At 36.9% G+C, this 13,814-nt stretch overlaps 1 protein-coding gene across 1 annotated transcript in view; it reads left to right on the top strand.

Annotated features, from left to right (window-relative positions):
- LOC117369797 (voltage-dependent T-type calcium channel subunit alpha-1H-like) overlaps positions 1-13,814 on the top strand; it is a 114,077-nt gene that overhangs the window by 14,600 nt on the left and 85,663 nt on the right. Inside the window, exons 3-5 of the mRNA XM_055222876.1 lie at positions 3,216-3,309; positions 5,315-5,448; positions 6,546-6,643. Of these exons, the coding sequence (XP_055078851.1) occupies positions 3,216-3,309; positions 5,315-5,448; positions 6,546-6,643 (326 nt within the window). The remainder of the gene's footprint in view (positions 1-3,215; positions 3,310-5,314; positions 5,449-6,545; positions 6,644-13,814) is intronic.

The raw sequence follows: 13,814 nt of genomic DNA, 5'->3' as shown, positions 1-13,814 counted from the left end.
ACACGCTCTGGGCTTTTGCTTATGTTATGCACGCGTCCTTGAGTTTTGAATACTACTCCGCCATTCAGCACTTTTTCCCTCATTTCACAGCCATATACGAGTCTGAGTAGGTTTGCTAGGCGCCAACACAATCCGCTCCACTGTAAGCCCCATTTGAAACCTGTAATGTGTCTCCTCCTGATTCTGACAGCTAGCTAGCAACAGCAAAGCGGAAAAAAATAAATCAAGAGCGGCTTAAAGTGGGACTAAATTCCTCAACTTTGCACACAACCACACTTCAAATACAGCTGCTAAACTGGGCAATACCTGGAGGACTAAATAAAAGAATGTGGAGGGAGGAGGAGCAATGTCTATGAGGAACAGTGCAATTGGTCTAACAAGTATCCACACTTCAAACTCCACCCCTGCATCCAGGTATTTTAATTCAGAAACACCTGAATCTAATCAGGGCATACTTTTGTGATGTTCCCAACTACTGAAAATTGCAGAAGCCACTGAAGGCAGCACAAATTTAGATATCGGTGTTTTTTTTGTTTGTTTTTTTAACAAAAAGCTTCAATTGTATGTAGTTTACATTAAAATTGCCAAAAAAAGGATTACAAACAGCAGATATTGTTATGAAAACACCATATAGACAGTTTATTATTAAGTTCCACTTTAAACTCTGGATGACTCTAAATGTTTTACAAGGCCGTTTCCCTGCTCTCCATCTCACCCCTGAATATTAAACATGCCAAAATGTTATGTCACAAATTGTACTTGTAAATTCCAGCTGGTACGTTTTAGCCAATGAGTGCCTGCATTAATTTTCCAACATAAGGGGAATAAAATTAAGAGTCAGTCCGATGTTCAGTGTGTTTCAGGCGTGTTTGTGTTGTGATTACGCTTAGCAAACCAAGCAAACAGGAATCAAAGGATTCACCAGATGGACACAACAAGGCGGCCTTATTGGGTTCCGTGCGGTTGCTCAGACATCGCATGAGGGTGTCAAACTGTCTGAGGGAAAAGTGAGATAAAAAAAATAAAATAATAATTCGTCATAATGGATGCAAATGAGTCTGCGCCGGCCATAAAGGGTCACCGGGTGTTTTGATGAGTATGGAAATGATGTGAACCGTATCCCAGTGCCTTTAGAGCCACGGCGAAAGATTTTCGACAGCAATGAAAGCCTTTGACAGAGCTCCTAGCAACAGCTGTCAAAATAAGAAGAGTCCATTTTAACAAGACAGGTGCACGTGTGAATCTGTCTAATTCAACCAGGATGAAACCTTTGGGAAACAGACAAAAGAGTGAATAGTATGGTTATCAAAAGTATCGAAAATCTGATACTAATCAATACTAAAACTAGTATCGAAACTAGATACTCATTTGAGCAAGTATCAATACTAAAAAAGTCACATTCACAGGACTGAAATCAACCTTTCCTGAATAGTTTTTGAATGATCTTGAGCTGTATCAGAACAAGTCTAAGACCATATAGACTAGTATATGCCCCCATGGACCACTATGGAACCTGCTTGAACAACTGAGAGATTACACAGATATAAGGTCACATGGTAATTTAAAAGAAAGTACTATGATTTAATGTTGAAATCATTCTAAATAAAGAGTGTTTTTACATTTATGGTATCAGAATCTGTAGTGAGCATCTAGTCTATTCCTCAGTAGCAAAATTGAGTTTGAATTTTTTGTATCACTAGTGATAGACTAATGAGTAGTGGATATAAACTTTGGTGCTTAGACCTTGGCAGATGCAGAAGTAGAGATGGGATGAAGGGATGGAATGGTAGATGGGAAAATATCTCCTCAGGGGTGGTGGTGGAGAAGAGGAGTTGGAGGGGCTGAGAAGGTTGGTGGTTCTGCTGCTTTGGGGATATTGTTGTCATGATACTAACATTTCAAACTTGATTTTGATTCTAAGGTCCAGTCTATTCATCATAACATACAAAAATCATCATCACACCAACATTCCTTCCAGTATAATGAGAGTTACGTACATAACTATGGTTCTATGAATCCTGGATGCAAAGTGTAAAGTGATTGAAAAGTGACACAAACATTATTTAGGTCACTCCAGTCAGAAAACGTAAATTACACCATAATTGGATGCGATGCAGAGGCGGTCGCGATGCAGAGACAGTTGGAAGTCCAAGCCAGGCGCATGGGAGGAACAATGAATTGTGGCGACAGCTTTCATTGCCGCTTGTGGCTTTCATTTTTGTATTGACACTTGTTCAGATTATTATACAAACCAGTTTTTATATTGGTTAGTAGTTGTGGGACGAGACACACTTTCCACAAGACATGAGATTGGGTCCACGTGAACAAGACAAGATGAGGTTGTGTCATAATTTGTATATATAAATTGTGCAGTTCTGCTCATAATTGAAACCTCACATTTTTTATTTACTTTGTTTTATATTTTTGCTGTCATTGTAGCAATGCTTCTTGAACCTACAGCTTGTCAAAATGTGTAACTCACCAACACTTAACCTGTTTTTTGTTCAATCCAAACAAATAATTTTTCCCTATCTTATGGTAATTTTCTCTTGTAACATTCTGTGGCACAAAATCTTGTCCAAAAGATTAAATAATTGTGGATTAGGACACACAGCTGAGCTTTCAGGTACAGGAAGGGGAGAAAGTCTATTTGTATAAAAGTATGAATGTATTAAGATGTGATTACAGTCAAATGTAGAAGGCTGCGTTTGGCTGGCAATAGATGGCTGAAATGTGTTAAGAAATGCAATCTTCAATATTTCATCACTTACATTTGTGTATCGTTTGAGATGGTCACTCCTATCACTTTGCTCATAACTTGATCAGACCCTGTCCCCCTATTGATACTTTCCAGCTGATGCTATTAACATTCCCTGGGGGATGTCAGGCTAACTGAAGGCACTGCCTTGTCTGAAGTTCTGTTACTCTAGTTAGACTTTAATCTGAGCTTTATTTTAACACAATCTGACCATAAAGAACTGACTTACCTGGAACCACAACAAGTGAGCTGATTTGTGCTGTTAAACAGTTCATTTTTTCAAGTTTTCAACTTCTTTGGCAGTGTTTGCATTGTGTCAGTATGGTAACTGCTGAACTTTCCATCATAGACATACATGCACAATCCCTCAGCCATGTCATGGCAAAGAATCTGTATATACTGTTATTTTATTATCTACAGTCACTGCATTTTGAGAAATGCCTTAACTGTCTTGCACATGGTTCGAACGCGTGAGCATCCTGGCCATCCTGCTCAACTGTGTGACCCTAGGAATGTTCCAGCCTTGTGGCCACACCCCCTTCTTTCTCCAGGTAAGACGCGCATTCACCACACATTACAATAGAATGAATTGAGCCATTAACATATAACGATTCATAACATACAAGTATTCACAAAGGCCTTTCTTATTATTTATTATGCTGTGCCTTTTTTAATTCGAGTCACGTGTCTGCAGAGGACAATTCCTTTTACACATTATAAATTATGAGTATGCAGTCATTACAGGAAGGTTAATAAAAACTACTGAGTGAGTCATTGTTCCAGTATTATTGAAAGCCACTGTATCTCCACTGGAATATAAACAATTCTGCATTCAGTCAGACAGGACTGGACACAGCGGAACTTTTGTATTAATATTATTCACCATAATGTAATTGAAAAGACCCCCATAAATCATATTTCACGTAACATAAAAAGTATACATTATGCCAAAACATTTACTTAAGTAAGAGTAACATTAACTCAAAATTATATTACTAAAGTAGAAGTACAAAGTAGAAGTTCAAGAAATGACTCAAGTAACAGTAAAAAAGTATTCCGAATCCAGTTTATTAAAAACAAAAAGTTGACCAAAGTGCTGTACACAAGGATAGAAAAAACAGTGTAATATTTGAGAAAACTGCTACTCAAGTAAGAGCTGCTGGGACCTAACATCTGATTTATATTATATTAACTTATATTTAAGTTAATATAATTTGAAGAACAAAACTTAAATAATGCACAAAATCAAGTATTTTCAAAGGTTAGACACAAACATGAGACAAAATAAATCATATCTGAAGGACTGGTGCAAGAAACACAAATGTTGATATAATTTCATGTAGTAACCATAAAAACTTTTGTCACTTGCAGATTGACAGTGGGAAGAGGGACCAAAACTTTTACTCAAAAGTCAAACTCAAGCTCAAACTGTTACTCTGTACAGTATGAATTACTTATATGTTGCTTCAATAAAAATATTACTCAAGCAGCAGTAAAGCTGCTAGAAAAATCCTCTGAAAAGTACAATTTCTTAAAAAAGTTGCTCAAGTAAACGTAACTGAATACTACCCTCTTCTGTTACTGACACATGTAAACTTGATAAGCAGGCTTTATAAACTTGGCTAGTAGTTGGATAGTGAATAGTTTCAATCGAAATTTTACAAAACAATATTTTCTTGATCATTTGTTGCAGTCACGTTCTACAAGTTGCTGATGTCATAATTACAGATGGAGAGCTGGGAAATTAATGTAACTCTATGGGAGTTGTACTGTTTTTGAAAGAAATGTCCTAGCTTATGATTCACAAATGTTGAAGTCATTTATTTAAGATTTGGTCCAAAAATGTACCGTATTAATCTTAAGGTCCTTTCAACTGACAACTATCATGTCTTTGGGTTGAACAATGGCACCACTTTCTGAAGCTATTGTGAAAAAAGATCATTTAACTTTTGTTAATTTTAGCTGACAGAGAAAATGTTGAATTTTGTGACATTTTTGTTTCATGCGGATGGGATTACAAAGATGTTAAGCATAAGGTCAACCAGGTCAACCAGGACAGTTAAACAGCAAATTCCACCACAGAATTCTGATTTGTCTTCCAGATCAATTTTAAGCTATAGACACAGTCTGGTATATTGGAGATGTAAATGCAATTTATTTTACTATGACAAAAAAAAACCCAAAAACCTCAACAACACCTATGTAAACATTTTGAGGTGTTTTACTTTTGAATCTCACATAATACTGGTGCTATTACTGGTCTGCACTTCCTGTTTTTGAATAATAAAAGAGTACTGGCTGAGTATGCTAAATTTTGATAACTTAGTTGTGATAAATAAGCTATTAATATTAGTAGTACAGGTGCAGAATCTCTAAGTGCATACACACATGCACACACTGCTTCAGAAATTCTATATTCATTATGCTAAGACTTTATTATCAAGGGTTTAAAAAGTTCTCCCTTTAATTTTGTCACTAATCAGTTTACTCTAATCCTCTGGGCTGTTCTGACGTATGTGCATGTGCATGTGTGTCTGTGTGCGTGTTTGTGTGTAGGCCCTGGACGACGGCATCTTCATCTTTTTTGCCGGGGAAATGGTGGTGAAGATGGTGGCGCTGGGCGTTATAGGTCAAAGTGGTTACCTTGGCGACACGTGGAACCGACTGGACTTCTTTATTGTTATTGTGGGGTAAGTATTTGACATGTCTCGTAGAGCTGCAAGATTAATCACAGCTGAATTCAATTAGCTGATTGCACTGGAAGGAAAATTTAGGAATTACAACTTGACGTTAGGAGAACAAAGGTGTCTGTCTAATGATGAATGCACCAGTGTTTATTTTTATGGCAATTAAAAAATATATATATAAAATATATATCTTTTAAAAAACCTGTAACTGATTTCAAAAATAAGTCAAGTGTTTTAGTTGCCATTGTGATATAGCACCATGACGCAGAAATAACTGCCTGGGATACTGTTAGGCAATCGATAGTATTTTACAGTCTCACTTTGTTCTTATTTAGCTTTGACCAAACAACACAGGATGTAAAGAGCGTTTATCTTGACAAGAATAACTTTAAACCAGATACAGGCTATTTAATTAATTGTAGTATGACTAAATCCATAATACAAAAAGCCAACAGAAAATGATATTTTTATGCTAATAGTATTTCTCAAACGAGGCTGCTCAAGACTTGAGTTTGTATATGCTTAAAAGGAATTAATGAATTTCAAACGATTTCATTAGGAGCTTGGGTCTTGTCCTCGCTTATTCCTTCTTTTTGTTTTTGTTTTCTTTTTTTTTAGAAGCCAAATACATTTTGTCATCACTTAAGCTCTCATTAAGTATATTGTTCTTATTATTATAATATATGTCCCCACTTGCTAACCCTTATTTTAAGACCTCTTCTACGTCACCGTTCAGTATTTTGCCAACTTCATTCAGCCTTAGATTCCAACATGCCCGCCCGCCCGTTTGACATTAAATATGAGCCAGCGAGCAGCACGTTCAACAGTGAGTTGTGTGTGTATAAAGCGTCGACACTTGTTTAATGCCAGTGAAATGTCAAATGTGTGTGTGGAAGTGTGCGTCTGCAGATTGCTCCGAATGACAATCACGTAGCTGGGTCCGGGGAGACGGGGACTCGGTGATGATTGGTCGTTAAAGGGCCCGTGTTTCCTGGCGACGGCGCCTAGTGACGGATTCCCTCCAGATGCACGAGCTGGGGCCAAGGCCAAAGTCGCTCTGATCCGGATTTGACACAGAGATGTCTTTGGTGTGTCTCTAGGATGCTGGAGTACTCTCTGGATGGACACAACGTCAGCCTATCAGCGATCAGGACGGTTCGAGTGCTCCGCCCACTGCGAGCCATCAACAGAGTACCCAGTGAGTTTGTGCTTTTGCTTAACTTAATTGTGCTTTTTTTTACGTAATTTTGGCCTATTGTGTTTGGTATTTGTCTGATGAATTGGAGTTTATGTGTTCTGTGCTGGTTGTTATGGTGTTTTTGAGCCTAATTATAACTTAGCCTTACTAGGATATACATATTAAAAATGATGGCATTCTTGTGATGATGTAAAATATCTCAAATGTTCCATTTTTGTGAAGTTATACGGGATAAAAATGAACAATTTCCCGAGCTACAAAATGTAATGTTTAACAGTGGCTATGAAAAAAGAGACAGTATAAAGACATAGCTGTTTTTAAATATTTCAAATATTGCACAGTTCACAATATTGCAGAAGTTTTTAACTTGAGACATGATATTTTGATATATTTCCATCCCTATTGCGTGATATTATGACCATTGTCAACCTTACATTTAGTTTCTAATTTGCTGATAAGGGTTTGGCTGCTATCAACAATGATTTCAAATACCTCCATTTCTGGTTCTATATAACACTTGATTTTTTACCATAACAGAACCTTAACCAACTTAACTATAATATTATGTATTTTGCCTCATTTTGACTCTTATTTATTAATTAGAGAAACAAAGCTTCTTCATTTTGTTACACAATCAGTATTCTAATTTTCTTGAGAATCAAAACACCAACTTAGAACATAAACAAGTGATTTAGTTCTGTTTACTTTATTTTTTCACACCACACTCGCCCCGCTTCAGAGTGCGAGTGGAGTCGCTCCAAGACCACCTGTTTCGAGCTCGCTGGGAGCAGGCTTTTAATGTGGTCCAGAATGTGACTGTTGGGTTCACACTGGCCCAAGCACGCTGCTCTTGGAGCGAATGCTCTTTTAAGTTGACCTCACTAGTGGCAGTGTGAAAACTACTCAAAAATAAATCAGCATAATTGTTATCAGTAAAATCTATATTTGATTTGAACATGTTTACCTCATATTTGGAGACACAGTTCATATAATCTTACTTACGGTTCCTTAATAAAAAATATGTTAAATATCACTTTCATATCAATAAACTTCTATTCATCTACTTCAGTATTCTATATGTGTAACGTGACTGATACACATAAAGCCGCATCAGCACGTCCTATTTGTGCTTTTATGGTCAAAACTTTCCACCCTTTATGTCCTTGTGTAATGTATAGATTTGTCCATCGATTTTTCAGTCAATATGAATCAGTGTGTTAGTGTACATACCTCAGAGCCATTCTTCTCACTCTATAGTAATAATGTAAACCAAATTGACAGAGAAAACTAGAACTTGCTTACAACACACAACATATATAGTACTATATGTTTTTGTATGTAGTATCTGGGTCACAGTACTTTTACTCAAATTGTGGGGAGGCTCTTGTATTGTGAAAATGCTACTTATTCTCTTTTTCACACCAAGTAATTTAATTATATTAGCTAGGACTGCGAGATTAATCGCAATCAAATAGAAATGCCAAATTTAATGGACGCAATAAGCAGATCGTAGTTTATGAAGTACTATCATTTTCTCCACAAACAATTAAATATTCTGTGTTATTCTGCATGAAAATGGCCAACCCTTATATTTGTTCATGATGGTGTCTTAGTCTACCTATGTCAGTATTAATCAGATAATTATTTTATTTAGATTATAAGGATTTATATGCAACAACAACAGAAAGTAGAAGTTAATGAGTGAGTGAGTTAGGTGAAGATTTGTTATTTCTTGGTATTTATATGTAAAAAAGGGTCAGATACACAGAGATAATTTTAAGTGCTTTTGCCACGCCCCCTTTTTAATCGACTAATCGATCAGCAGGACACATCTTTAGTCGTTCAAGAATTTGTTTAGCCAACTGCGGCCTTACTTGTCACATTCCTGCGTATGGTACTATTTACACTCATTAAGTTCTTAGTTTTACTCATTTGGTGTTGCATACTTCACAGAGATAGACAGGCAGTGTTTAAAGTGAAGAGATCCTGTTTGAGTTGGCAGGCGTCTGTAATGTTTCCCATGAGTGATTTTAGTGCTAAGCTCCAGGAGAATTAAGTCTGTCTCCTTCAAGGTTTGCTTCAACTTCAAATACGTTCAAAAGTAAAAAGTACTCCCATAATCCAAAAGTGCCTCTTAAATGCCCCATTAGTTTTATGCTGATTTAGAGCAAAAACTGAATAACAGTTTGAGAGAGCAGAATAAAATGGAACTAAACGGCAAGCCTCCTGTCGACCTGTCACCGGTGGTTTGTGGGCAACAACAGTGAACAGAAAAGCCGAGTGGAATAATAATGAATAATATGTCAAAGTAAGATAAGGTTCTGAAGGCATACGATTCAGAAATTATGTGTAATATAGTTATGACCTAAATGGCTATATCAACTGTTAAATTGCCTAATAGCACTGAGATGCAGGAATATCAGATTGAAATGAACAACAGCACAACTGCTGCAATATTTAACAATTATGATTTTAGCTGTTAATTGATAAATTAATTAATTCATAAATTGATTAAATAATAGAGTTGCATGATTTGGGAAAAATATCGAATTGATTTTTTTTTTTTTATGACAAGCACTGCGATTATATTTGTGATTTATGTTTTAATTATAGGATTCTGTTCAAAGTTTATATTTTAAGCGCTTTCAGGAGAATTGACAAAAAGATTGAAATATGAACTGGCACACAACAGAAGAGGCAGATTTCAGAACATGTTTGTACAGATCTGAACTACAAGGCTAGCAGGTTTTTTTATGCAGAATAAGACAGGATATTTTGTTTTTTTGTGAAGGAAATTGTGGTACTTTAAAATAGCAGCCTTTGCTAATTGCATCCATTGAAATTGCATTTTCAATTCAATCACAATTGATCTTGTAGCCTTATAAGGTAGGGCATCTGAAGTACAAGCATAGCTGTACCAATCCCTCAAAGCAGAAACACAGCTTTATTATAATAAACTTGTTCAAAATACATGTTAGATATGCTCTTTGGAATTGCGTGTAATTTTATAAACAATTCTCAGTTATATGTTAATGGATATTTGGCAATTTTGCACTAGCAGGTTAAGTGTCTGATTGACTATTCACACTGGCCATGAAGTATAACGGCTATTGCTGAGTTAAGTAAGTTTAAAATTTCACTTTTTATTTTGCCTTTATTGACTTCATCTGTGGCATTTTTACTACTCAGTATATAAATACCAAAGCAAGGCACTACAAACCATTTCTCAAAAAACAAATCAATTTTCAATTTTTCACAGAAGACGGAAGTATGCATTTAAATCTAACTTGCCCCTACTGCTCACAGACCCTTTGGCACATCGTTAATATATCCACATGTATTAATTTTTGTGTGCGTGGGTCACTATACTTCACAGCCAATTAGCCTGTCAGCCTGTATTGTGTGTGTAACATAGACTGTATAAAGAAGTGGCTAGCAGTTACAGGGGTGAATTTGGAGCCAAGTTACTTATTTGGAATTTTGATTGCCGTGTCATAGAAACCAACGAGCCAATCCGGAGTGAGGCTGTTGAACGTAACCCCCCTGCCCTCGGGATTTTAACGCCTTCTTTCCCGCGCCTGATTTGTCTGTTTTTAATGGTCATACTGACACAATAGCAAAATATCAGGATCATGTAGAGTGGGTTAATGCAAACAATTTAAGACCAAAATGACGAGCTGACAGCAGACACGGAGGGAGGTGTGAGCCGGAAACGCGCCCATGGGCACTCCCTATTTGAAACTCAGCAGCTAGCAGGTTAGCTATCTTCATTTATATATACAGTCTATGGTGTGTAACGACATAGTTTGTCTCACTTAGTCTAAATACTCACCTCCAGAAGTCTCAACTTAAGCACTTTAGTCTTGGCCTGATGCCACTAAAGGCGGTCGTGATGGTTTAAACACATTTACACAAGCCAGAGGATATTCTCTCATTCTCAAGTGATAATAGGTTCGCAGACCTTTCCCTAGTGCTGACACAGTGATAAAACAGTCAGGAGATAGCTCTGGTTATGGCTCTCAATATTAAAGCGTGTAAGTAATGGAGGAGCACTGGAGGAGCAGTTAAAGAGAGGGTATTTTACTTCTACGGGGTATTAACTACTAACGTATGTAACCTTGTATTATTTTGAAAACGCTATATTCGGAAAAAACAACGTATTAACATGCTTTCTAAGTTGCACTTTTGTTTTTGACGCTCTGAGTCCTCCCTCCCTTTGCTATCTGTGTCACTCCCTCTTCAGAGAGCTATCACAACACAATCAGCATGCATCTCACTAATGAAACTACTATATATCGCATCAGGTTTGTGAAGTTGTTATGTACACAGTATTTCCCCTAGGTTTACTGGTTTGACGGCAAAGGTGCACACGCTCAATCATACAAGTCGATTTTGCATAATACTTCCTCTTTTCCTCTTTAAACACTTTGCTGTCTTTTGATCAGTGATGTTTTATCCGACCAATCATAATTTTCATACCAGTCATAATTTTCATAAGCCTATTACATAATGGGTATTGAACAAGATATTAAAGGTGCACTGCAATTTTCTGGAGGAGGTCTGCTCCCTTCTTGTCTCCATGGAGATATTTGTGCTTTGCTTGCTTGCTCTCCAAAGCTTTGTTATGTAACTCAAATGATCCTTAAACTCAAACTTTTTGATCTGTTGAACTGTTCTATCTGTCGCATTTACTTTATTAAAGAAGATTCAGTGTTAAATGAAGGTATTTCCAGTACAACCTTGGTTGAAAGGTACACTTAGAATTCATTTTAGTCTGTGTCAAAAATGATGGTTTGGTTGGTTTGCCTTACTACAATTCATGTTTTCACCTTGAACATAAATCTAAATATATCTATATATTAAATAAAAATATTACTAAATGCACTGCACTTGAGAGCCACACAATCCTCAAACATATTTAGCTCTAATGGTACTTTTTGAATAGCCTGTATTTAAGCACCAATATTAGTTAACAACAGAACATTTTAAATGATTCATGTATTTCAATAGTTTTGTTCTTGCCAGATGTTTAGTAACCAGTGTATATGGTGTTATAACCATTTCTTAAACTGAAAACAACACTGCTTGTACAAATGACAAAAATCTGAAGTTACAACTAAAATATGTGGAAAGATTGTTTTACCAAATCTAAAACAATCAGTATATACACTGCCTGGCTAAAAAAATGTCATCATCAAAACAAAAAAAGGTCACACACTGTAATATTTCGTTGTTCCGCCTTTAGCTTCAATTACGTCACACATTCGCAGTGGCATTGTTTTGATAAGCTTCTGCAATGTCACAAGATTTATTTCCATCCAGTGTTGCATTAATTTTTCACCAAGATCTTGCATTGATGATGGTCAAGTCTGACACAAAGCCTTCTCCAGCACATCCCAAAGATTCTCAATGGGGTTAAGGTCTGGACTCTGCGGTGGCCAGTCCATGTGTGAAAATGATGTCTCATGCTCCTGAACCACTCTTTCACAATTTGAGCCCGATGAATCCTGGCATTGTCATCTTGGAATATGCCCGTGCCATCAGGGAAGAAAAAATCCATTGATGGAATAACCTGGTCATTCAGTATATTCAGGTGTCAGCTGACCTCATTCTTTGAGCACAGACTGTTGCTGAACCTAGTCCGGACCGATTGCAGGAACCCCAGATCATTTGCTTAGTTAAATCCAGGTGGCGACTTTTTTTTGGCCAGGCAGTGTAATTTGACTTGTATTGCAATTATATTTTGCCCTTTTTATAGTTCTTAAAGGTCCTATATTGCGTAAAATTGTCTCTTGTGAGCTTTAAGCCATTTTAGAATATTGTTACCTCCTCAAAAACATGCCTGGAGTTTTGTTTTATGTTTGAGTAATCACTGAATCATCAGTCTGTGTACATCTCCAGAGCTCAAAATCCCCTGTTCCACTTGTGATGTCATGAAGTGGTGGTTTTCAAGTTATCAGCTACCTTTTACTTTTTGTTTAGTAGATGGGAAATTCCAGGAATTAAATCATCCAAATGATTTTAGAGAAGGTGTATGGAGCTTAACACAGTGGAGCACTTCCCGTTTTACCACATAGGAATGTATTGATTGGCATGTTTCAATGAAGTGCAAAATACCAATATAAGTTAAGAAAATCTGCAATGTGAACAGCCTGGTGAAGTAGTAAAAAAGAATATCCAGGCAAAACTAAACTGTTTAATTTTTTTTATTTTTTCAACATTATGCAGGGTTTCGGCTCAGCTTTCCTCTTCCTCCATTCTCCCTTCTTTGCAAATGCTGGCATCTGCGTGTCACTTTGTTGTTGTTAACACAAGTGTGGAAAGCCTGCACCATGTGATCCTATGAGCTCAAACAGCGGATCTGAGGGGTGATGTGGCGCAACGGATCATAGTATATGTAGTCAAAACTATCATTTTGGGCACAAACACATACTGTTTAATACCGAAAAGAGACTACAGCGATATTGAGGAAATTGTGATACTGTGATATCACCAGTATCTTTAGATCCCTATTACCATATGACACTACAAGGTGGAACAGAGTGTTTTCTATTTGAGAAAAAAAATCTGACTACATATGCAGGATTTGTGTGTTAAACATGAATGAAACAGAACATAACTCTGGGTACATTTTTGATGAGGACACAACATTATAACAGATCAAAAATCGGCGTAACATGGGCCCTTTAAAGTCTGCAGCCTCTGAGACATCTGCTACAATGAAAATGTACAGTTGTAGCCCTAGTGCTGCCTGAGCGCACTCTAAATTTGACTTCTTTTTTTTAACCTTTTAGAGCAATTAGCATCAGTAGCTATTAACGCACAGCTTTGTCTTTGATAGACGCTCGTGCAAACCAAACAGGACATAGTGAACAAAGTCACAGCAGCCATTACAATGCTTGTGTTGTGCACAAATTGGCCCGCAAGCTCCGTTTTACACAGTGTGACCTTGGCTCTTCTAAAAGTGTGTTTGAAGTACGTCCGACGTGGAGACAGTAAGGAGAGGGCTTTTGTTTAAGCTTTTATTTTCAAGAGAATAGAGGAGAGGCCAATTACCATTACTTGCACCCTAATTATTTGCCATTGAATTAATTGTGCTTCACTGATTTTGTGCAGAACACACTAAACAGATTTCCCCTGTCTGGTCATTGTAAGGGACAGGAGAGTTTTC

Source organism: Periophthalmus magnuspinnatus, chromosome 1, assembly GCF_009829125.3.
Source record: "Periophthalmus magnuspinnatus isolate fPerMag1 chromosome 1, fPerMag1.2.pri, whole genome shotgun sequence".
NCBI classification, from domain to species: domain Eukaryota; kingdom Metazoa; phylum Chordata; class Actinopteri; order Gobiiformes; family Gobiidae; genus Periophthalmus; species Periophthalmus magnuspinnatus.
This window is presented reverse-complemented; position numbering and strand designations above follow the sequence as displayed.